Source organism: Aegilops tauschii, chromosome 4 (assembly GCF_002575655.3).
Source record: "Aegilops tauschii subsp. strangulata cultivar AL8/78 chromosome 4, Aet v6.0, whole genome shotgun sequence".
In the NCBI taxonomy this organism is placed as follows: domain Eukaryota; kingdom Viridiplantae; phylum Streptophyta; class Magnoliopsida; order Poales; family Poaceae; genus Aegilops; species Aegilops tauschii.
Window position 1 is genome coordinate 15,300,975 of NC_053038.3, and position 25,751 is coordinate 15,326,725.

Below are 25,751 nucleotides of genomic sequence, written 5' to 3' on the forward strand. Positions count from 1 at the left end.
AACATGTCACATAGGGAAAAAAATTATAGAAAAAAAAAGCCCACCTACCTAACATGATATTTCGCACACCACGGCCCGCATACGACTACAAACCCACTGATATGGGCAAGGATGCATGCCCGTGGTGGGACTAAACTCAGACGCACGCGCACCCAGCAGTGCACAGAGCGCGGTTGCCACGACGGATTGCAACTGCACCCCACCACCACTACCCCCACGTCCTACACGAACCACCTCCCCCATGTCCCCATCCCAGGCGTGAAAAAGCCCCAAATCGACTACATCACTGCCTCATTCTAAGAACCTCCATTGCCGCTTCCATCTCTTCTACAAACAACCCACAAACATCTCTCTTCGAAGCCCACAGTCGCAGGAGGAGGGCAATGGCGGAGGAAGCGTCTGCCAAGCGTCATTGTGGCCAGAGGTCCGACCAGAGCGGCAACCTCGACGTCGTTCACGTTCCCGGTCAAAAGCGCGAGTACACCGTAACCCTCAAAGGGGTTGAGCTCCACGGCAAGGAGACGATGGAGGTCGTCTGCACCAGCGAACCAGACAAGGCCGACGAGATGATCTTTAGGATCAGGAGGAGCGCATGCGGCTCGTATCCCCACATCATCGGTGTTGATGTGGAGTTTACCAAAGATGATGAACCTTCGCAGATGGCAGCAGTTCTGCAGTTCAGCGTGGAGGGTCTCTGCCTCGTGTACCACATCGTTGCGGCCACAAAGTGGTGAAAAATCCTACTCATTCACCCTCTTCCATTCATGAATACTGTTCCCTCGAAATTTCATTAGACTAGTTTCATACTAGATGTACTAGTGTAGTTTGTGAAAATGGATGCACTAGTGCAGTTCCTCAAAGTAGATGCACTAGAATATATTTTGAACCTGATGCACTTGAATAGTATCTGAAATTGTTGCACAAGATTAATTTGTGAGCTTGATGTACCGGTGTAGTTTCTCATCTAGATTCATTAGTGTAGTTTCTGAACTTGATGTAGTGAAGTAGTTTCTGAACTTGGTATGGTGTTATTTTCACCACCAAAAAAACTTAAGAACTTGGTGAAGCAGAGATATATGTTATTTTATTCAACAAAATAAAACTAAACTGGCACTAAGAAAGCAAATAGATCACTGACTCAACTATATATTCCAAAAAGAAAAATAACATGGTGTACTTGATTTTAATTTCATAACTTTGTTTACTAGTTTCTGAACTACATTCATCCATGACTTATATTGTATAAGCATCTACTCCATGTAATATTCACTTGTAAACCGTAAAAAACAGATGATTAAATCTTGAAAAATAAACACTGGTATTCCATGTATTCATCACTTGTCTCTCCCCTAGCAGGCCAAAGCGCCTCAAAGAGTTCCTACAGGAGGAGAAGTTGTTCACCGTTGCCGGTTTCAGCATTAAAAATGACAGGGACAAGCTGAAGATGTCTGGTTTGGAGATAAACCCCAACAAGCACATCGACATTCAGCGCAACTGGAGAGTTCCATACAACGGAAAACCGTATGACTCCTTGGCTGATGTTGCAGCCAGCGTCATCCACCCATTCTACAGCAAGATGAAGAACAAGATCGACAAGCAGGCAGACCATAAACTGTGGGGGGTCAGCCCACTGCCAGATTACCTCATCGAGTACGCAGCAATAGATGCGTACGCCACCTACAAGTCATGAAAGATAATCGACAACATCAAAAGAGGTCTAGAAATTTCAAAAGAGGAGGAAGAGGACCCCTACTACCACTGCCACTATGCGGGATGTGGAGACATCAAAATCTACCTTCGTGTTGCTTGCGCTTGTGCTTGTCCTTTATCTTGTTGTTTGAAATTTGTAGTTTGCTTTTCTTGGGTTAAACCAGCTTGTTTATGTCATGTGTGTCAGAGTTGAACCAGTTTGTTTATGTCCTGTTTGTCAGGGTTGAACAAGTTTGCTTATGTAATCAAGTACATAGTTTGCTTATCTCGTTAAATAAGTTTGCTAGCTTCCTATTTTGTTTATCCATCAAAACAAAAATTCAAGTAAATTGTGAATGGAAATCTGTGGCTTCTCTTCAATACTCCCTTCGTAAACTAATATAAGAGCGTTTAGATCACTATTTTAGTAATCTAAACGCTCTTATATTAGTTTACAGAGGGAGTACTAGTTATCAAAGGAACTAATCACAGAAGGTTGTGCCATGTGTAGTTTGGGTTCAGAATTGTATGGAAAAGAAAACAAGAAGTACAATTAGAGCTAAACTCCATTAACCGAACCTACGAAAAAGGTCCCCCAACGCCCCCAGCTTTATACTATAAAGCAACAACACCAAGCATCCAACAACATTTCAAGACAGATTCAAGTTCAAGGAAGTCACAAATAACCGCTGGGGCAACAACAAAACAAGCCCCAAACATAACAAGTTCATTTCACATCGATACATGGCCCATTTACTGAACCTATATATATAAACATAGGTACGGTAATACACAACAAGTACTCGGAAACAAGAGCTAACATACCAAGTTCATTTCACATCGAAACATGGCCCAGCCAGTTCTAAATGAGGTTGATGGTGATCATCATCCTCAAGTCACGGCGACGGGTATTCGCAAGAGTGAGTAGGATGCCCTGACCTACAGGAAGATTCTTGCCATGAAGGAACTTCTTCCACCCCGCCCGGTTGAAGATAGTGCGACCGTCCGTGCGTACAGAATTGTCTTCATAATCAGATTGGGCGCAACGTTCATGCCTATGTGGATGATATTGTGGTAAAATCCAGAGAGAAGGAGACCTTGATAGACGATCTGAGGGAGACCTTTGGTAATCTCCGGGTCTACAAGATGATGCTTAACCCGGCCAAGTGTGTTTTTGGTGTTCCTGCAGGCAAGCTCTTGGGTTTTCTGGTTTCTCATAGAGGCACTGAAGCTAACCCAGAGAAGATCAAGGCAATCACCTCTCTGGCTAAGCCGGCATGTATAAATGACGTCCAGCGTCTGGCGGGTCGGATCGCTGCTTTAAGTCGGTTTATAAGCCGGTTGGGCGAAAAGGCTATACCGCTGTATCAGATGATGAAGAAAACAGATGACTTTGTCTGGAGTGATGCTGCCAATGCCGCCTTTGAGGATTTGAAAAGACAGTTAGCTGAACCGCCAGTTCTTGCTGCTCCTGTCGATAAGGAGCCCTTATTATTTTATATAGCCGCTAACACACGAGCCGTCAGTGTGGCCATCGTGGTGGAGCGCAAGGAGGCGGGTAAGGAGCATCCGGTTCAGCGGCCGGTTTACTACGTCAGCGAAGTACTTATTGAGTCCAAGCAACGGTATCCACATTGGCAGAAGCTTGTTTATGGGGTATTCATGGCAAGCCGGAAGCTTAAGCAATATTTCCAGGGCCACCCTATCACTGTGATTAGTTCTGCTCCTTTAGGAGATATCATCCAAAACAGAGAAGCCATAGGAAGAGTCGCGAAGTGGGCCATTGAACTTGGGCCTCATGGTCTAAAGTATGTGCCACGTACTGCTATCAAATCTCAAGCATTGGTAGATTTCATCAACGCTTGGACAGAGCTGCAGATGCCTGAAGAGACACCGGATAACACATACTGGACTATTCACTTCGACGGGTCCAGGCAATTGGAGGGCTCGGGGGCTGGAGTGGTGTTAGCTTCCCCTCGAGGTGACAAATTTCGATATGTGTTATAGTTGATGTTTCCCTGTACTAACAATGCAGCTGAGTACGAGGCCTTGCTCCATGGTCTTCGGATGGCTAAGGAGATGAGCTTAAGCCGGGTAAGGTGCCTTGGTGACTCAGATTTGGTGGCTCAACAAGTATCAGGCAAGTGAGATTCTAAGGACCCCCTCATGGCGGCTTATCGCCGTGAAGTTGATGCCATTGCCGGGCATTTTCAGGGTTACCAAGTGGAGCACATTGACCGCAGAAAGAACAAGGCGGCTGATGCCTTAAGCCGGCTGGGCTCTCAGCGAAAGCCGGTGCCGCCTAATACTTTCTTGGATATTCTGCATAACCCTTCTGTCAAGTTACCTACAGAGGAAGACTTGGCTGTTCCTGACCCAGAAGCACAGTTGGTGGCGGCTCTTCACGTCATCCCAGCATGGACAGTGCCATACTTGGCTTACATGACCCGGGGAGAATTGCCTGAGGATGAAACTTTGGCCAGACAAATAATCCAGCGGTCTAAGTCAATGATAATTGCCAATGGCGAGTTGCATCATCGCAGTGTCACTGGGGCTTTTCAGCGTTGTGTTTCCCCTAAGGAAGGTCAAGAAATTTTACGTGAGATTCATGAGGGGGATTGTGGCCATCATGCCGGCTCAAAATCCCTTGTGGCCAAAGCTTTTCGTCATGGTTTTTATTGGCTGACGGCTCATGCTGATGCAGAGGACTTAGTCAGTAAATGTGACGGTTGTCAGAAGTTCTCAAGACGTGCTCACGTGCCGGCTCAAGAGTTAAGGATGATTCCAATCACTTGGCCGTTTGCAGTCTGGGGGCTTGATATGGTTGGGCCTTTCAAAAGGTCCAAGGATAAGAAGACCCACCTCTTGGTGGCGGTTGACAAGTTCACAAAGTGGGTTGAGGCAGAGCCAGTTAGTAAGTGTGATGCAGCCACGGCGGTTCAGTTCATGAAAAAGGTGATATTTCGCTTTGATTTTCCACACAGCATTATAACTGACAATGGTACCAATCTGTCTAAAGGAGCCATGGAAGAATTTTGTCAACGGGAGCATATTCGGCTTGATGTTTCATCGGTGGCTCACCCCCAATCCAATGGCCAAGCTGAGAGAGCCAATTAGGAAATCTTGAAAGGCATCAAGCCCCGGCTTTTGGTCCCTCTGCAGCGGACGCTGGGTTGTTGGGTGGAGGAATTACCCTCTGTGATATGGAGCATCAATACTACTCCTAATAGGTCTACGGGTTACACGCCTTTCTTCATGGTTTACGGAGCCGAGGCGGTTCTCCCTAGCGACATCCGTCATGACTCGCCTCGTGTGGCGGCTTATGTTGAGGCGGACAATGAACAAGCGCATCAGGATGCTCTTGACTTGTTGGACGAACAGCGTGACGTAGCGGCAGCTCGCTCGGCGATTTACCAACAAGACCTGCGCCGCTATCATAGCCGCCGGGTTAAGTCCAGAACCTTTCAGGAAGGTGACTTGGTGCTCCGGCTCATCCAGGATCAAACAGATGCACACAAGTTATCCCCACCTTGGGAAGGGTCCTTTGTGGTCAGCAAGAACTTGCACAACGGATCATACTACCTCATCGATGTTCGAGAACACAAAGATTCATGTAAGTCGGAGGAGGAGACCCGCCGGCCGTGGAATATCGTTCATCTTCGGCCTTATTACACTTGAGCCACCGGCTCTCATAATGTACATATTTCTGTAACCATGTATATATTATGATAAATAATAAGGCAGGACCTCTGTCCTTTTCCCCCGAAAGGTAAATGTGTCATTGTTATTTTCATTGTGACCTCACATGATCGCTTGGGGGCTGATCCGGCGTATGATCGTATTCGAATCTAGCCGTTAATATTATGATCACTGGGGGCAAGCCGCCTTAGCACATCCGCCAGACGAGTGGGAACTTCATTTGACAGAGCCACGACGGCTAAGGCACGTTGTGACCCGGTGTAGAGTTGTTCCACCAGGGTATAAACGGCCTTAAGCTTTGTCAGCATGCTTTGGTTGAGATTGGAACTCCTGGGGCCTGCATTACAAGGTCAGGTGAGCTGATGACAATTGAGATGCTTGTTGAAAAATATTTAAGCTAGCTAACACTTACAGAGTAACTTACCAAAGATTGCTGAGGCCATCTGAGATACATGGCGTTTTAAGCTGGATAACTCGGCGGTTGTTTCTGCAAGAGTGGCCTCCGCTTGTTTAGCCCGGTGGAGCAAAACGACCTTTTCATCAGCCCAGGCTTTTCTCTCGGCTTCAAACTTCTTTTTTAGTTTTTCTTGTTCGGATACACTAAATTCAAACTTGGAAGTGGCCTTTTGGGTCTCACTCTCTTGAGTTTTCAGGCGAGTCTTCAGTTCAGAGATCTCCGATTCAAATTGATTGATGGCGGCCTGTATAAATTCCGGGTTACAGTTAGGGTTATCATAATGCAACATTAAGTCCCAAGCACTTTGCAAGCAAAGATACTTGGCACTTGGGGGCTAATGCATATTGCTGTTCAAGTACTTGGTTAAAACACGGTGAGGACCGGTTCAAATATGCTGTCTAAACCGGCCCTTGGGCGCAACCGGATAAGCCGGTTTTCTTGCAATGATTACTAAGCTGGTGTTAAGTCTACAACATATTTCATCATAAGTAATAGACTTGGGGGCTGGCATAGTAAGGATAACTAAGGAATAAGCACCGAGAGTTATACCTCAGATTTTTGGTATATTTGTTTCACCATATCAATTTCCAGATCCCGGCTGTTGTGCACTTGGTTTACATAACCAGAGACAATGTCTCCAATACTCAGATGAGCATAATCAGTGATGTCCAGCTTGGCTTTGTGGTCTTCCAAAAGTTCTTCCTTGGCGGAGCACTTAGCCAGCACGGTAGGTCTCCCCGGCTCAACAAAGTCAGTCCGGGTGATTTCAACGTCCGGATCATCCACCTTGGCCGGGCTAGGGATCTCCGCGTTCTCAGAACCTTCCATAACTTGTTCGACAGACGGATCAGTGGCGGGAGTTGGAGCTTCATGGGCTGGTGCGGCCGGTGGCTCATGAGCGGAAGCATCAGGAGCAGCCGTTCTGAGTTCCGGTTCAGCTAAGATCGGCTCTTCGGCCGGCTTACTTCTCTTCGCCCTCTTGTCGGGCTTTACTTGTACACTGAAGATTAAAGGGTTAGTACAAAAACATGAGTAAGATAAGCACAAGATAAACAGATTATCATTACCCTGGAGCGGTTTTGAAAGCCGGCATGCTGGACTGCATTGATTCGCCGGAGGAAGGTGAAGTTCCCTGGTAGTTTGAGTCAGAAGAATTGTGTGGTTGACGAGTGAAACCCGCGAAAGGGTACAAAGAATATAAATCGGAGATAACCTCAGTCCGGCGTTTCCTTGTTACATCGGGTAAGCCGGAGGAGAGGTCTGCATCTTTACTGGTCCGGGTCTGCCTCCGACTCTCGTGAATCTGCCGCTTCAAAAGAAATTGAGGATCTTGATAAGCTAAAGGATGTGAAAATCTTACTTTCCGGGTTACCCTTCGGACTTTCTGTCTCGGCAAAGGCTCGGGGTCGAAGGAAATTACAGTTACCTCTTCAATTACTGCATGACTCGCTCCTGTGTCCTCTGCTGATAATCAGTGTCAATAAGATGGTTAAAAAAGGAGCCTAAAGAGTCAAGAGCTACCTCTGACTCGGAGGTATCGTCCAGATGAAGCATATCCGAGGCGCTAGGTTTGTTCCCCTTCTTACGGGCAACGGCTTTCCTAGCGGCTTTCTTAGTTTTTCTGGCTTTGTTTGCAGCCTCATGGTCATACTTGACGTTCCAGAATTTATCATCAGCCTGTAAAATATAGCAAGAGTTTTTGAGTAAAGACGAAATTGTCAAAGTGAAAAGTAAGATGCTCAAGTTAATGGTTTACCGCTAGAGCTGGGTTAGCCTTGCAGAAAGGGCTTAAGCCCGCTTTCCCGCAATCTGACCGGCTCTCGTTCAGAAGAGACTTGGTCATATCATCAATAACATCCTCAGGTAAGTCGTCGGGGCTGTGCCGTAGAGGATTAGTCTTCTGGCCCGTGTAATCGCACATCAAGCCGGGGCGGCGGCTCAAAGGAATCACCCGCCAGGCAATCCAAACCCGGACCAAGTCAATGCCGTTTAGGCCGTTCCCCAAAAGAGCTTTATCTTGTTTATGGTGGGGGCAAGTGTTTGACGTTCAGCCAGAGATAATTTGTCTGGTAAGGGGTGAGTTGACTCCAGGCGCAGGGCGCGAAAGCCGGGCAGAGGGTTCTCATTAGCCGGAGAAGTGTCTTGACAGTAGAACCATGTCTGGTTCCAATCTTTAGGGTGACTTGGCGGCTCGGCATAAGGGAAGAGACAGTCTCTCCGTCGTTGGATTGAGATTCCGCCAAGTTCCAAGCTGGGCCCATGGGCATCATAAGCAATTAAGTTATTTGAATCCACTATGAGTGATCGGGATTATTCATTGAGCATTGCTTCTCTAAGCCGGCGATAAGAGCCGCCATGGATAACGGATACAGTTTTGCCTAAGTATCGTACAAACAGGTTTCACAGGTTGCAGCTGTTATTTTGGATCAAACGGTCGTTCAGAAAAGAAAATATTCTAGACCTAAAAACTGGTACAGATGAGTTCGTGAGCTCTAATGAGGTCTTTTTACAAGCAAAAGGGGTCTGCTAGTATTGAAAATGGATGCAAAACAACTACCGCATGAGTTCTATACTACTTTTGGATCAAAGGAGACCGCGGTGGAAGAACTACTAAGAAACCGTTATGAACTACGAAGAACACGGAAGAACGCGGAAACCCTAATGCAGATCTGACATTCGAGAAGAGGAATACTTACTGGAGCTGCTGAACAGCGGAGGTGCGTCGCAGTTTTCTGGTCAAAACAGGTTGATGCAGCGGCCTTGGCTGGTGCAGATGCGAAGGTCGACGGCAGCGGTGGAGTTCGGGCTCTGAGGCGTCGAGAGGAGGAAGACGATAGAAAGGGGGAGAATGAGAAAAGACCTGGTCGTGCTTATTTATAAGGGAAGACTGGTAAGTGGGCGCGAAAAACGAGGAGGCCGAAAACATGATTATCCAACGATAGAGACGCCTCGATTTTCGGGACGGTTATTAAGATAAGGATTCGTTGAGATACATTGGGCAAAACATGCATTAATGGCAGATGACGTCATGCCGGGTCACCAAAAATCTAGAAGATGACGTCACGGCGGGTTATAACTTTTGCACAGACAGAAGCCAGAAGGTTTTTTCTTAAAGTATTGAAGATTGACATGAACCAGTTCAAATCAATCCGGGGCCTAATGTTGGGGATATAACTACTGGCGTAACCCGCCCAGGAGGGGCCGGGTTACGTCATGGCGATTCATCATATGAAGCCCAATATCAAGCTTGAAGATGGCAGTTCAGTAAAGGGCCTAAAGCCCATAGGCGACTTAAGGCCCGCAGTGATAAACCGCCGTAATGGCATGACTTGTATTGTAAGGCAAGAATAGTTAAGAGACCGAGCCGGACACTGTTTATGAGCCGGCCGGGACTCTAAGAGCCGCTGGGTGTTAACCTCTGTATATAAAGGGATGACCCAGCGGCGGTTCAAGGGAGGGAACATCAAATCGGTAGCCAGGCATAGCAGATTCGCTCCCTGGTCATCGAAACACTAGTAATTCCACCTTAACTGGAGTAGGCTTTTACCTTCACCGTAAGGGGCCGAACCGGTATAACCCTCGTGTCCTTTGTCCCGCTTTAACCCCTTCAAGCTTCCTAGTTGCGATGGCTCCAGGACTAAGTCCTTTCACGAGGACATCTGCCGTGACAATTCCATGACAACGCTCGTGAGTTGGAGATGGCCACGCATCACTCCAGCACTCCAGCGTGTACTCGCTGCTACTCCGAGCGATGCCGATGCAGTTCGAAACTTTTGACCCTCGTTGGTGTTTCATCAAACACGGTGCGAGCGGACATGAGGTCACCACCACCGACGCATGCATCGAGACAGTTGAGGAAGCATGAGTTAAATTATCCTACTCATGATCTGGAGTTAGCAGTTGTGGTACATGCATTGAAGATCTAGAGACACTACCTGATTGGTCACAAGAGTGATATCTACACCGATCATAAGAGCTTGAAGTATATATTCACTCAGACAGGTCTGAATTTAAGACAACGTCGCTGGCTAGAGTTAATCAAGGATTATGAACCGGAGGTACATTATCATCTAGGTAAGGCGAATGTTGTAGCCGATGCTCTCAGTAGGAAGAAATATGACAACAATCGTAAGTTGAGACCAGAGGCAGAAGAGTTGTATGCGGAGTTGCAACATCTGAACCTTGGTATTGTTGCTAGTGCTATGGAGATAAAAGTGATTCCTACGTTGGAGCAAGAAATACGTAAGGGTCAGCTAGAAGATGAAAAGCTAAAGGAGATAGCTGAGAATGTGGTGATTGGTAAATCACCTGGCTTCAGAATAGATGAGAATGGAACCTTATGGTTTGGAAAAAGGATATGTGTGCCTGAGGTGAAAGCCATTCATGATACAATTTTGCGTGAATCACATGAGTCAGCCTATTCTATTCATCCTGGAAGTACTAAGATGTATCTAAATCTTAAGGGGAAGTACTGCTGGTATGGATTGAAAAGAGATGTGGCTGAGTATGTAGCTATATGTGACACTTGTTAGAGGGTAAAGACTGAGCATCAGAGACCCGCTATTTTGTTGCAACCAATGAAGATTCCTGAGCGGAAACGGGAAGAAGTCGGAATGGACTTTATAGTGGGATTACCACATACTCAGCAAGGTTATGATTCTATATGGGTAATAGTAGATCGTCTCACTAAAGTCGCTCACTTTTTGCCTGTCAAGACTACTTATAGCGGGGCAAGATTGGCAGAGCTATACATGGAAAGAATAGTATGTTAGCATGGAGTTCCTAAGAAGATTGTGTCTGATAGAGGTACATAGTTCACATCCATCTTTTGGCAGAAAGTGCATAAATCTTTGGGAACGAAGTTGAATTTCAGTACAACATATCATCCTCAGACTGATGGACAGACATAAAGGCTCAATCAGATTCTTGAAGATATGTTGAGAGCTTGTGCATTGTAGTATGGTACTAGTTGGGATAAAAGTTTACCGTATGCGGAGTTCTATTACAACAACAGTCACCAGAATAGTCTAAAGATGGCACCGTTTGAAGCATTGTATGGGCGTAAGTGTAGAACACCGTTGTTCTGGAATCAAACGGGTGAAAGTTAAGTCTTTGGACCAGATGTGCTCAGGAATGCCGAGGAACAAGTCAGGTTGATTAGAGAGAACTTGAGAGTGGCACAAACTCGTCAGAAGAGCTATGCAGATAATCAAAGAAGAGAATTAATTTTCGAAGTAGGAGATTATGTCTATCTAAAAGTATCACCTATGAGAAGTCACTAGTAGAAAAAGGGCCATTTGTCCCGGTTCCAGAGGGCCATTTGTCCCGGTTCTGGAACCGGGACTAAAGGGTCGGGACTAATACCCAAAACCTTTAGTCCCGGTTTGCTTACGAACCGAGACCAAAGGCCCTCCATGTGGCGCTGCCTGGGGCGGGGGAGGGAGGACCTTTAGTCCCGGTTGGTGTCACCAACCGGGACTAAAGGCTCCACCTTTAGTCCCGGTTGGTAACACCAACCGGGACCAAAAGGCGGCCACGCGTCAGCAGCTCGCAGTCGCTGGGGTTTTTGTTTTTTTGGAAGGGGGGGGGGGTTTGGGGTTTTGGAGGGTTAATTTAGGGGTTTCATATTGTGTTAGCGAGCTAATAGAGAGAAGTGACCTCTCTTTTTCCATGCTTGGTTGACTCTAGCTACTACACATATAGAGAGAACTCGACACTAGCTAGTAAGCAAATAAAGGAAACCATTAATTACACAAGATCGTCATGAACATATATAGAGAGAAGTGACATCTCTTTCTTCGTGCTTGGTCGAACAACAAGTTTTCGTATATCTATCCGACGCTGCTACATATGTACAATATATAACATCCCTTACAACAATTTCAATTTCACATGGTATTCTCCTTGTTCAGGTATGACGTGGTCAAGAAAGAATCCCGCCAATTCCTCTTGAATTGCTCGTATGTGATCATGTGGTAGGAGTTCATCCCGCATCTGCCAGATCTAATTTAAAGAAGGGGTCAATACATATATATGAATGAAACTAAACACAATTGATGGTAATATATAAAATAAAATTGTGAATATTGTTTACGTACTTCAAATTATTTCTCAGAGGAGGCCCATTCAGAGGTATAGTAGCGAATGAACTTGCATACATAGTATCCACATAAATGAGTGTTGGGTGCCTGCAACAAGCACTTTACGAGAATAGAGTTCAATCAAACTGATAAGCAAGCATGATAATTGTATTGATGAAACTAGAATCAATGAGAGATGCGTGAAACTAGCTAGTACTACTTACTTTGGGGTGTGTAAATCGCAGCTCCTTCTTCAGACCCGGAACCTTAGCGGTGAACGTTTTCCAAACCCTGGCAGGCAAAGTAAATGATTACTTGATATCAGGAATGAACGAAAGTTGCCGATATGGTCCAGGTATTGATTGAACTTACTTCTGGAGCATTGCAGTCATGTCTGCATAATACTTGGGATCTTTACGGAGCGAGTCTAAGACAATTACTAATGCCTCGTCAAGGTTAATGGATAGCAGAATATAGTGGAAGTTGCGCACGCATAACTCATCAATTACATTACTTAACCATGAGTAAGCGGAACCGAATATGCAGAAGATAGTAACACTCACTTGAAGTTTTAAGGAAAGAGTATTCCCCTTTTGTTTTGATGTGTAAGGAACATTTGTAGTAAGTTGTTCTCGGTATCTTCGGCCGCCTTTCGTACCGACCATTCATTTACGGTATTTGGGCTAATGAACCCAACGTCGAAGATTCCTATTTTTTTGCATTCGACCATCTTCAATCTGCATAATATAGTGAGGATAATTATATATACATGCAATGAACAAGCTGAGCTAGAGACTTAATTATAGAAGTAATACTTACAGACAGTAGCAAGTCATGAGTTGTTTGCCGAGGGCCTTTTGATAGTATAATTTAAATAACTCCACAAATTCAACAGGCAGCAGGTCGACTCCAGGGAAGTCATGCTCTTTTTTAATTCCGACTAACAAATGTCTTTCCCAGACTTCCTGTAGGTTTCCATGTACCAGTCATGCAATTTTTGCATCATCGTTGTTAGATGAGGATGATCAGGTTTGACGAGAGGCTTCCCATGCTCGTATCTAAATACGTCTAATACCTCAGCCGTTTCAAACTATACATCATCGGCCGGGTAACCATCAAGAGTGGTACTGGGCAGTAGCATCGGATGATTAGCGATATCGCTAGACACCTTGAGTGGGGGGCACGATTGCTTCTCCTGTTCGCCGAGCTGGGGAATTGTTTTCCCACTTCTTCGTTTTTTCACTCTTGCAACACTGGTAGTACTTCCCGACTGCTGCGCTTTAGCATGTGTCTTAGTAATTATGCGGTCATAGTTGGAATCCGGCGGAGGCGGTGGTGGTCGCTTCAGGGCATTGATAGTGCGCTTCACTTTCACCGGATCTACCTTCTCCTTCGGAGGTGGAGTTTTCTTTGCAAAATGGTCCCTTAGTTGGGCACGACATATGTCCTCGTTTTCCTGCTCGGTCCTCTCATATGGTAACTTTTCCAGAGGCTTGAGAGATAGACCGTATCTGAATTGGCTCCCGCCTCTGCTTGTACTGCTAGCCGCCAGAGCGGCGGCGTCTCTCTTCCGTTGTTGCTGACGAGGCGGAGAAATGTGACACGCCAAAGGAGCCGGAGCGACGGCGTTTGTCTTCCGCCATTGCCGACGAGGCTGAGGAGGAGGCAGACTGCTCCGACGCCGGAGTAGGCGAAGGAGGAGGCGGAGTGCCCTCACGTGTCGGAGGAGCCGGAGAAGGAGGCGGAGTGCCCTGATCACTCGCCGAAGGAGGAGGAGGAGGAGGAGGAGGAGGCGGATTGCCCTGACTCGCCGGAGGAGGAGCAGGAGGCAGAGGCGTCCAGTTTGGAAGCTTGATGTACTCCTTCTGCCATAGACATGTACTCCTCAGAGCATGAACCAGCCGATTCTCCCCTTCACCTGTAGAGTGGTCAAGCTTGAGCTCCTCAAATCCCTCCATTACTTCATCCACCATCACAACATCATAGCCATGTGGAATCGGACGACAGTGAAAAGTTTCGTTGGGTTGAGGAGGTGCAACAGAGTCGACAGACACCTTGAAAGTGAGGTTCCGGCATTTCGTCATAAGCTCGCAATGTTGAGCCTCCGTGATAGTATCCACGGGGTAGCTAGGAGACGTGAAGTCAGGCTGAACAGGCTCTGTGGAAGCCACTCTGCTTCTCCGCTGAGATGGCGGGGTAGCTTCGTGCCGCTGAGATGGTTGGTCGGCAGCTCGCTTTCTCTCAGCTTCCTCTAGCTTTTGTAGTCTTGCATTGAGCTTCTACATGTCGCTCAGCTCCTCTTTCCTCTTTCTCTCCCGGCTTTTGTAACCGCCTGCGTCGGGAAACCCAAACTTCCATGGAACGGAGCCTGGTGTGCCTCGTGTTCGTCCAGGGTGCTCAGCATTCCCTACGGCCTCAGTCAGCTCGTCCTTCTCTCTGTCGGGAATGAACGTCCCTTCCTGCGCTGCGGTGATATACTTCTGAAGCTTCATGACGGGTATTGCAAGTTGCCGAGGCGAGGTTTAAAGATGCTCACCGCCGTGCATGAGTAATTGCATCGTAGGATTGCTGGATGGTGATGGGTTGGATGAGATTTATCATGTAATCGAGTTAGTTTTGTTAGGGTTTGATCCCTAGTATCCATTATGTTCCGAGATCGATGTTGCTATGACTTTGCTATGCTTAATGCTTGTCACTAGGGCCCGAGTGCCATGATTTCAGATCTGAACCTATTATGTTTTCATGAATATATGTGAGTTCTTGATCCTATCTTGCAAGTCTATAGTCACCTATTATGTGTTATGATCCGTTAACCCCGAAGTGACAATAATCGGGATACTTACCGGTGATGACCGTAGTTTGAGGAGTTCATGTATTCACTAAGTGTTAATGCTTTGGTCCGCTACTCTATTAAAAGGAGGCCTTAATATCCCTTAGTTTCCAATAGGACCCCGCTGCCACGGGAGGGTAGGACAAACGATGTCATGCAAGTTCTTTTCCATAAGCACGTATGACTATATTCGGAATACATGCCAACATTATATTGATGAACTGGAGCTAGTTCCGTGTCACCCTATGTTATAACTATTGCATGAGGAATCGCATCCGACATAATTATCCATCACAGATCCATTGCCTATGAGCTTTTCATATATTGATCTTTGCTTAGTTACTTTTCCGTTGCCACTGTTACAATCACTACAAAACTTCTACCATCACTTTTGCCACCATTACCGCTACTATCATATTACTTTGCTACTAAATACTTTGCTACAGATATTAAGTTTCCAGGTGTGGTTGAATTGACAACTCAGCTACTAATACTTGAGAATATTCTTTGGCTCCCCTTGTGTCGAATCAATAAATTTGGGTAGAATACTCTACCCTCGAGAACTGTTGCGATCCCCTATACTTGTGGGTTATCAAGACTATTTTCTGGCGCCGTTGCCGGGGAGCATAGCTCTATTCTTTGAGTCACTTGGGATTTATATCCGCTAATCACTATGAAGAACTTGAAAGATAAAAGAACCAAGATTTTTCCCTCAACTACGAGGGGAGGTAAGGAACTGACATCTAGCTCAGCACTTGATTCACCTTCTGTTTTGAGTAAACTTGCGATACCTACTCCTGCTATTCATTCTAATATGTCGCATGTTATTGATGATGCCACTTCTGCTTTGCATGATACTTATGATGAAACTACTTCTATGCTTGATAATACTGTGCCATTAGGTGAATTTTTTGATGAACAACTTGCTAGGGTTAGAGAGAATAAAATTATTGAAACTGATAATATTGATGAAAGTGATGATGAAGATTCTCCCCCTAGATATGAATTGCCTGTTGTGCCTGAGGGTTATGTTATGGATGAAGAAACTGCTAGAGACTTCTTAGATTGCAATGATAGATCTGATCTTAAGAAATTATTAGCTAAGCTTAAAGAAAAGTCTTTGAATGCTAGAATGAAATATGACCCTGCTTTTGCTACTTCACCTATCTTTATTTCCGATAGGATTATGATTTCTCTGTCGATCCTGAGTTAATTACTTTGGTTGATTCTGATCCTTTCTATGGCTATGAATCAGAAACTGTTGTGGCACATCTTACTAAATTAAATGATATAGCCACCCTATTCACTAATGATGAGAAAACTCGCTATTACTTTATCCTTAAGTTATTCCCGTTCTCATTAAAGGGTGATGCTAAAACATGGTTTAATTCTCTTGATCTTGGTTGTGTGCGTAGTCCCCAGGATATGATTTATTATTTCTCTGCTAAATATTTCCTCGCTTGTCGTGGGATTGTCACGACAGATGTCCTAGTGTGAGGACTTAGTCGTGGAGCCATCGCAACGTAGTGAACTTAAAGGGGTTAAAGCGGACAAAGGACGCAAGGAATTATACTGGTTCGGCCCCTTACGGTGAAGGTAAAGCCTACTCCAGTTATGATGGGATTTCTATGGTTTCGATGACCAGGGAGCGAATACGCTTTGCCTGGCTCTCGAGTTGTTATTTCTTGTCCTTGAGCCGCCGCCGGGTCATCCCTTTATATACACAGGTTGACGCCCGACGGTTTACAGAATCCTGACCGGCTCATAAACGTGCCCGGCTCGGTTTCTACTCTTTCCTATCTTACAACACAAGTTACACACCTTATGGCGGTTTATGTCTACGAGCCCTAATCCGCCTTTGGGCCCTGGGCTTTTAGATCTCTTGTATTAAAGCGCCATACTCCTTGTCTTCATGGGATTCAATATGAATAACTCATTACAGGTATAACCCGGCCCCTCCTGGGCGGTTTATACTCAGTAGTTATATCCCCAACATTAGGCCCCAGATTGATTTGAACCTATTCATGTCAATCTTCAACACTTTAGAAAAACTTCTTCTTCAGTACCTTCGAGTACACCTTGTAATCTGCCGTGACGTCATCTTCCAGGATTATAATAAACCGGCATGACGTCATCTTCTAGGATTATAATAAATCGCCATGACATCACCTGTTCATTAAAAAACCATATATACCTTACTTTTATTAATGAGCCTCCGAAAATCGAGGCGACAGCTCTGGGACATATCCATTTTTTTGGGCTCCTCGATTCCCACGCCTGTCACTTATCTCTTTGTCTCATAAATAGGGCCGAGGGTCCCTTTCCTTTTCTCCCCTTGCCTCTTCATCTTTCTTCCACCTCACGTCGCCTCAACACTCGAGCGCTGCCGTCGCCGTCGACCTTCACCTCTGCCCCGACCTTGGCCGCTGCATCACCCTGCCCGTACCAGAAAATCGCGGCGCCTCTCCGCTGTTCAACAGTTTTTGGTGAGTTCTTCTTCCTTTCCTCCATAGATCTGTTTAGGGTTCGCACGGGCTCCTCGAAGCTTCATGGTGTTCTTCCCCTGTTCTTCATTAAGGCCTATAGGATAGACTCCAAACGTGATATACTCTTATGCGGTAGTAATGATAATCCTTCTTTTGCCATTAGATCATCTCTTTTGTGTATAAAAACCCGATCTGGAACTTCATGAACTGCTCAAGCACCAACTTTTAGGTCTAAATATTTTCCTTTTCCTGTCATGCGGTAGATCTGAAATTCTAATTTGAAACTATGAAACTTGTTCTTCCTCACTTAGTCATTTTTCGGCTTCAGATCTATACTCTGATTCTCCATCATTGCTATGTTTTGATGTGCTGGAGTGGTATCCATGATAGGAAATTTTGTCTGTCACCTCAAGAGTTGTGTTTAAATTACGTGATGCAATCTGTGTAAATTGAACTTGCACCATTGAGGCTGCAAGAAGTGCCTCCAGACAAGTTTAGTACACAGTTATAGAGTGATAGACTCTGGGTTGACACTGAAATATTTCAATACTGCAAGTTTAGTAGATAGTTGTAGGCATTGAAATATTTCAGTACTGATCGGTTCACACTGAAAGATTTGAGTAGTGCAATTGCAGTACGCACGGGTACACACTGAAATATTTTAGTAGTGCAATGCAATTTCAGTACACACGGGTAGACACCGAAAAATTTCAGTACTGCAGCTTCAGTACACGCACGCAACCCGTGAAATAATTCAATACTGCAGTTTCGGTACACGCACGCAACCCCTGAAATATTTCAGTGTATCAGTTTCAGGACACGCGCGTAGCCACTGAAATATTTCCGGGGTGCTGTTTCAGTACAAGAAAGTAGCAGCTGAAATATTTCGGTAGTGCACTTTCAGTACACGCACGTATCCACTGAAATATTTCAGTGGTTCACTTTCAGTACACGCACGTACCAACTGAAATATTTCAGTGGTGCTGTTTCAGTACACGCATGTAGCAACTGAAATATTTCAGTGGTGCTGTTTCAGTACACACACACACGTAGCCACCGAAATGTTTTAGTAACGCACTTTCAGTAGAGAGACGTAGACATTGAAATATTTCAGTAGTGCCCTATCGGTGATCTTGCATCAAAATATTTAGGGCTTCCTAATGATTCAAGAAAAAAACTAGACATAAGCAGTGAAATAATTTTAGTAGGGATGTTGGCTTACTCATGTTGCCGTGCTGTACAACCTTTTGCTTCACTTCCTGTAAGTGCTTCTTGCATGTGCTATGCCCTACATGCTGTTTACTCTCATCACAGCAGTGATTTTGCATCTTGCAAAGGTCTTATTAATTCAACATTGACTTCTATGAACTTTGTATTCAAATTTGTATCCTCCTACAGTTGTTGTGACAGATTTCCTTGGCATCTTCAAATTACCGTACTATCATTTTTCCAATACCAACTGTATTCAATCTAAATTTTTGAGTTACTTATATGCTACAGGTGGAATCATGGATTGGTTGCTGAAGATGCTACACCTCACAATAAAAATCCCTTGCTCAATCTCAACATCAGAAGCTGTTTTGCATTTCTAGTTGTCTCAGTATTTCATGTGATGTATTTGAATACCAGAAGTTGTTATGCATTAGAAGTTCACTCAGATAATCATAGTACCTGCAATCTGTGATTTGTGTTATCTGTTTTGTATGTGTGGGATCAAAATCTAATTCGGTTCTGATTCCTGTTTTCATGGCCTTGATGCTAAGTTAAGTACATGCTAGTCAGAGTGATCAGAGGGAAGGGTGGCGCTGGTGGGAAATATTTTAGGGTTTTAGCATCGTGTTAACCCTAGAAAATAATAGAAACATCGAAAATCAATGGAACTAGTCATGGATGCTTCTCATGTTGGTACAAGGGTGTAGAAAGAATATAGGTCCATTTGAAGCATGTCGAGAAAAAACCGTCCTTCCACACGGACCCTTACCTCCTACCCGAACGGCCGCCGGTGAAGGAGGTGAATTTTTGGCCATGTTAAGAATGACACCAAAATTTTCCTTGTTGTGGGCATGGCCACCCCAGTGGATCGACAACATGCGCTTGTCGCATCACCTCGGAGAAGTATTTTAAGCACTTAATCGTACTAGAAAATCCATACAAATCCATACAAGAATGATACAAAGAAGTAGAAATTTTTTGGGTCCATTTACATCATGTCCGGCAAGCTTGTTTGTACGTGTTCTCCGTGTGTGTGAATGACATGTGGGATCCACATGTAAAAACCACATAGGCAAAAAAGAGGGAACTAAACTGCACGACAGAGTTTCGAACCAAGGGCATTAGTATGTGACCGCGAGGGTGTTACCGATAAGCTGATGATGCATTTTGATACAAATTACGTGCCCTCAGATTTGAGAAATTCATTTACCATATCTATCATGTGTAACCACTGCTGGTGTCCACGTGTCAGCAGTTTGAAGGGCGGTGCGGGGCAAACCGCACGCGAGGTGCACGGCGCGGGGAAAACCCCACACGTCCTCACTGTGGAAGGCCTTGGTAGGTGAGACAAATCACCCCCTCGACCCCTCGGTAACTCCAAGAGGCAGCCGCGTTCATTTTCTTCACAAATCGGGTAGAAAACCCTCGTCCTCTCCCACTCCAGCCATACCACCTCATCCTCTCCCAAACCCTCCTCCCTTCCTCACCACTCCACTCCTCTCCTCCCTTCCAACACGTCCCTCGTCCCCTCGTCGACCGCCGATGAAGCGCGGCCGTGAAGATGCGGCGGACGAGCCGGAGGAAACCATCGGTGGAGAGCAGTCTGCTGCCATGGCTGCCGCCGCGGTTGCAGTGGCTGAGTCCGCCATAGCGGCGACGGAGGCGGTGCAGCAACTGCTGTGCCTCCTCCCGTTGTCATCCCAGCCGGCGAGCTACCTGACGGCGAGCCTGTGCAGGAGAAGGTCGATGAAGATCTGGACGAGCAGAAGGCAAGGCTAAAGCACGAGCTCTATGACAAAATCGAGGAGGAGTTCTACGAGGGGAACGACGTGGAGGAGATAGAGTTCGAGATGGCTGTGGATCCCAAGAAGGGCAGCGACTTCGACGAGGACGTCATCGACGAGCTATCTGAGGTACTAATATGATTTTATCAGATTTATATTTCCTGTAAGTACTCTGTTTTTTCATGGCATTGGGGTTTTTCTTGTTAAGTACATGAGCATCAATTTCATATGGGCGTGGTAGTTGAAAGGATCTAGCATAGATTTTCTTGCATAATGAATGGTGGTTTTTGAATCTGAATCATTTTCTTCACGTATTGATGAGGTATTTCTACTCATGTACTGGCCCAACCATAATGTTTGCGTACATGTAGGATTGTAGGGATCTTGCATATATTTTCTTGTTGGATGGCGGTTTTAGAATCTGATTCATTTTCTGATTCAAATAGACAGAAGAAAAAAACCACTAGTATTGCTAAAAACAGAGATTCATTATCTGATTCCATCACGACATGCTTTATTGATTAAGCAAACTTACATCATTCACAAGGGATACATGAATGAAAGAAGTGGGGTAATCAACCCAAATACAAGATAGATGATTCTCATAGCTATTTCTAGCGATCTCATGTGCGACACCATTGGCTTCCCGAGGACAGTGAGAAAATGCGACAGTTCCTATCTCCAGAACTAGATCAAAACAATCAGCAATAATACGTGATCCTTCGTTCCACCATGTGTTACCTCGAGTAAAAGCTTGAACAACTTGTAAGCAATCCCATTCTACAATAATTTGATGATAGCCTACAGGTGCTACCAAAGATAGGCCTTCTTTCATTGCCACCGACTCCATCAAGCAGGCAGATGATGCATTTGGAATATAATGGTAATTTACTGAATTGACACAAAGTTGCCATACTGATCTCTTAAAACAACACCCGTCGAGTCATCTCCTTCTTAACTATCATATGATGCATCTACATTCAGTTTTAATTGGTAAGAATCTTGTTCTGACCACTTGATTATTTCTTTGACAACCCCTGTTTTGCATGACAACATTTCCTTTTCTAGCAATTGGTCTGCCTTGTTGCATGAGGACAGAACGAATACCTTGACCTGATGCATCTGTTTAAAAAGTAAATGGTAGGGTCAAATAAGGCAAAGCCATAACAAGAGCAGTGACCAGACAATTCTTCAATGTTGTGAAGGCCTCAATTTGAGCATCTGACCACTGGAATGAATGTATTTTAGACAACATGCCCTAAATACTCAACTTGTATTTGTAAAACTAGAATTCAATTTCTGAATCTTTTTTTAGACCACTGGAATGAATCTTTTTAGCATATATTTGTAAAACTAGAATTCAAGTTCTGATTTCAATAAATAGACAAAAAACACTTTGTTTTTCATGACAACATTTCCTTTTCCAAGTTAAGTTCCTCCAAAGTATTTTCCTCACCGGTATCATCAGAGTCACAAGATAAGGGATAAAGATAGTAGCCCATAGCTCCTTTATCAATTTCCTTCTAAAACTTATCAGGGGCTAAAAATGTTGGAGAATTAGTATTGCTGCTCTCAGAAAGAATAATGGTTTCTTGATTCCAGTAGATAGAAGAATACCCCCTTGTGTGTAACATGGAGGAGTATAATGAAGCCTTTTTTCTGATTCCAATCAGAATTACACCTGTAACAAGTATCAAGTATCATTAAACCAAGCCACATCATGAATTCTTTCATGTGTTAATTATGTACTTCTTGTGCACTAATCTATCAATGCAACTATTCCACCGTCCTTATTTATGCATGTCAAATTATTTGGGTCAATTATGTATGTGCATATACACCTTATTTCCAGCAAATAGATAGTCGTCATGTTACACGTCTGTACTTTTCAAACATTCTAATTAAGAGCAATGTAGCAGAATAGATTAACTGAGTTCTTCTTTGTGTACTAATTCACAGGAGGATGACGATGATGTGGGGTATGACATGGACAGCAGGCACAACAAGAGCCGCTACATCATGAGGCAGCTGATTGCTGGAAAATTCAAGTACCGTTTCTATGGAAAGCTTGGCTGCCCCTTTTGTGGCAAGGCGATCAAGGGCGGCATAGATGGCTTGATGCAGCATGCCGTCACCACTGGCAACTCCTACAGTAGGAAGCAAAAGGCCAGTACTCTGGCCAAACATGCGGCCTACGGGCGCTTCCTAAACATTGTCAAAGTCAATGAGCCCTACTACATCCCGCTGCGCCGCCGCTGAACAAGGGAGACAAGTGATGTGCTGCTAGACTGCTGCTGCTGCCCCAGGACCGCCGTGTCCTTTTATGTTATCGGTATTCGCTGGTCGACTCTAAAACTTATTGTCTATGGTGTGTAAGAACTTATGTCCTATGGTCTATGGTGGGTGTGAACTTATGGTGTGCGGTGGTTAATCTGCCGTTTATCTAAGTGTTTGCTGCTAACCTGCTTAAGTGGTCTAAGTTGTTATTAGTACTATTTTGATGATGCGTGTTAGGCATTGTACAATGAGGTAGATGCTAAGGGTGGTGCTTAGAAAAATAAACCGGGTTTTTCTGAAGCACCATTTCCTATTTGTACATGATAGATGCCTAGTTATGCGTCCACCCTGTACAAATAAGCACCGGTGCTTAAGAAAAGCCTGGTTTATCTCTCTAAACACCTCGCCTAATCACCTTGCATTGTACAAGGCCATAGCAACTCAAGTATCGTACGGTGGTCTATGTTATGTTAGCTGTGTTAATTTTGCCGTTCTAGAATCGTACGGTGATGCATGCTAGGAACTCTACTACTATGACTATGGTAGTTATAGCTTGGCATGATTATGTTCAGTTTATAACTCAGGATGTTCCAGCCATATCTATGACCAGTTACAACTGAACTATGCATTAGTTTTTGCCAAAAGTAAAGCATGCAAATGATTGCCAATTCTACCTATTGCCAATTGAAGTTTTGTACTGAGGATGCATTAGTTATTGCAATAAGTAGAGGACGCTCATGTTTCCCAAAAGTGCATGTTTCCACTTTCTGGTAAGAACTAAACATGTATCAAATTATGCCAAAAGTAGAGCATGGGCATGAACATGTATCAATTGCTGCTTCCTATTTGTGTTTGAATGGGCTCAACATATTTGGTGATGGTTTAGGGTCTCTGCGTGACCATGATGATAACTCTAGATGTTCCAGCCATATCTGTGACCAGTTATAACTCAACTATGCATTAGTTCTTGCCAAAAGTAAAGCATGCAAATGATTGCCAATACAACCGTATTGCCAATTCAATTTTTGTACTGAGGATGCATTAGTTATAGCAGTAAATAGAGGATGCTCATGATTGCCAAAGGTACATATATCCACTTTATGATAAGAACTGAACATGTATCAAATGATGCTAAAAGTAGGGCATGAGCAAGATCATGTATCAATTGATGCTACCTATTTGGGTTTGAATGGGCTCAACATAGCTGCTCATGGCTCTGCGTGACCGTGATGATAACAGAAACATTTGTTTGCCTACAGTCTTGCTGTCAAATTTCAGTTTGAGTTCTTCGAGGCTTTTCTCTGTTACAAAGACTTTTATCTGAAACTGACATTGCTAGCTTGTATGCAATGATGCAAACCGGGTTAATTAATCTGAAGACAATAATAAAAGATGTATAACAAAATTAGCAGTCAACTAATATTAAAAAAAATTAAGTGGGTCATTTAACATATGATCCACTTATGACTTTAAGCACACAACCTAGTTGGTCGTGCATAAAATAAGCGCAGTTTAACAAGGGTATCCAATTGCTTAACCACGTGAAGTTGTGCAAAACCTATGAGGGTTCAACTACTAAAGGAGCGGCCGACAACGATTAAAAAAAGCTACGATCAGGAAATACCTTCTCTCGGAGACGACGGCGCCGAGTTGATGGCCGCGGATAGTGTGTCGCAAACTAGAAGTGCCCCTATAGCGCGGTAGACGGCGGTAAGGATAAACGGAGGGGGCGGTGAGAAGAACACTGAAGTCCGACCCCTCATGGCTGTGGGCGGTGGCCGGCGACTCCTGTAATCCGTGTGAGCCTGGCGTCTCCGATCTGATCTTGCAGCGGTTGTGGGAGCTGCGGATGGCACGGCCGGGTGGTTAGAATGAGGCGCTGTAATCGCGGGATTTAGGGAGGGGTGGGCCGCGTGAGTTATGTGAGATTTCAATAATATCAAAATGATATCCCAAAAAATCTAGAAAATATTGTCCTTGTTTTTTAAGTATTAAAAATGGTTTTTTCGTGTCGCATATGCCCGAAAAATGCCATACGTGACAAAACTTGCAATAAATGTTGAAAATGGTCCACATTGTACTAATGACCGAAAAAATCCCGCATGTGACGAAACTTTCAAAATTTGTTGAAGATGGTTGAAACATGGCAAGTAGTCCTAACATGGCCATGACTTGTCATCCTGAAATGTTGGGTTGGTTTCATACAGGTGAGAAACCGAGCTAGTGCTCTCGGGGTGGTGACAGGCTATCCCCGAAAAGCGCGTTTCAGAGACCCTACTTGCGTATACATGCACTAATGCTCCCAATTTTGCTGCATCACATCCCATGACCACATAGAGCATGCATGCATAATGTGCTTTTCATGTTGGGCAAAATTTGGAATGTTTTCACATATATGGAACGAAAATGACCTGTAAACGGCTCTCGGGAGGTCTACCCCCCCACACACAAATTAAACCGTGATTTTTCCAACCTCCTCTAAATCACGTCTAATTTTGCACACTTGATATGTTGCACAAACATAGCTAGGTTTTCAAGGTTTTATACTTTTTTTTGAATTTATTCTGCCCTTTAGACTGACTGATCAAAATATAGTTCTACACCTTAAGCGGGCATTGTAGGATACATTTGTTTTCAATTTTCTTTCATAGACATGCTTGGCACATCTATTTGAGCATCTAGAACAAATTTGGGGTGATTTGGAGGTGGTGGAAAAAATCACATTTTCTACAAAAACTGGCTTAAGTGAGAGCAAATGGCCCCTCGTGTTTAAGCGTGATTTTTTCGACCTTCTCTAAATCACCTATAATTTTGCACACTTGATATGTTGCACAAACATAGCTAGATTTTCAAGATTTTATAATTTTTTAAATTTTTTGAATTTATTCTGCCTTGTAGACTGACTGATCAAAACAACGGTCTACACCTTAAGCGGGCATTGTAGGATACATTTTTTTTTTCCAAATTTCTCTCATAGACATGCTAGACACATCTATTTAAGTATGTAGAACAAATTTGTGGTGATTTGGAGGTGGTTTAAAAAAACACATTTTCTACAAAAACTGGCTTAAGTGACCAAATGGCCCCTCGTGTTTTAGCGTGATTTTTTTGACCTCCTCTAAACCACCTCTAATTTTGCACACTTGATATGTTGCACAAACATAGCTAGGTTTTCAAGATTTTATAATTTTTTATTTGTTTGAATTTATTCTGCGCTATAGACTGACTGATCAAAAC

The 25,751-nt window shown here is 44.3% G+C and overlaps 1 protein-coding gene across 1 annotated transcript; it reads left to right on the forward strand.

The window, feature by feature from the left end:
- Positions 1 to 383: 383 nt before the first annotated feature.
- LOC141021606 (uncharacterized) lies at positions 384 to 1,690 on the forward strand. The gene is made up of 2 exons (XM_073497451.1): positions 384 to 730; positions 1,357 to 1,690. Exons 1-2 carry the CDS (start codon positions 384 to 386, stop codon positions 1,688 to 1,690), a joined length of 681 nt encoding a protein of 226 aa, XP_073353552.1.
- The last annotated feature ends 24,061 nt before the right edge of the window (positions 1,691 to 25,751 follow it).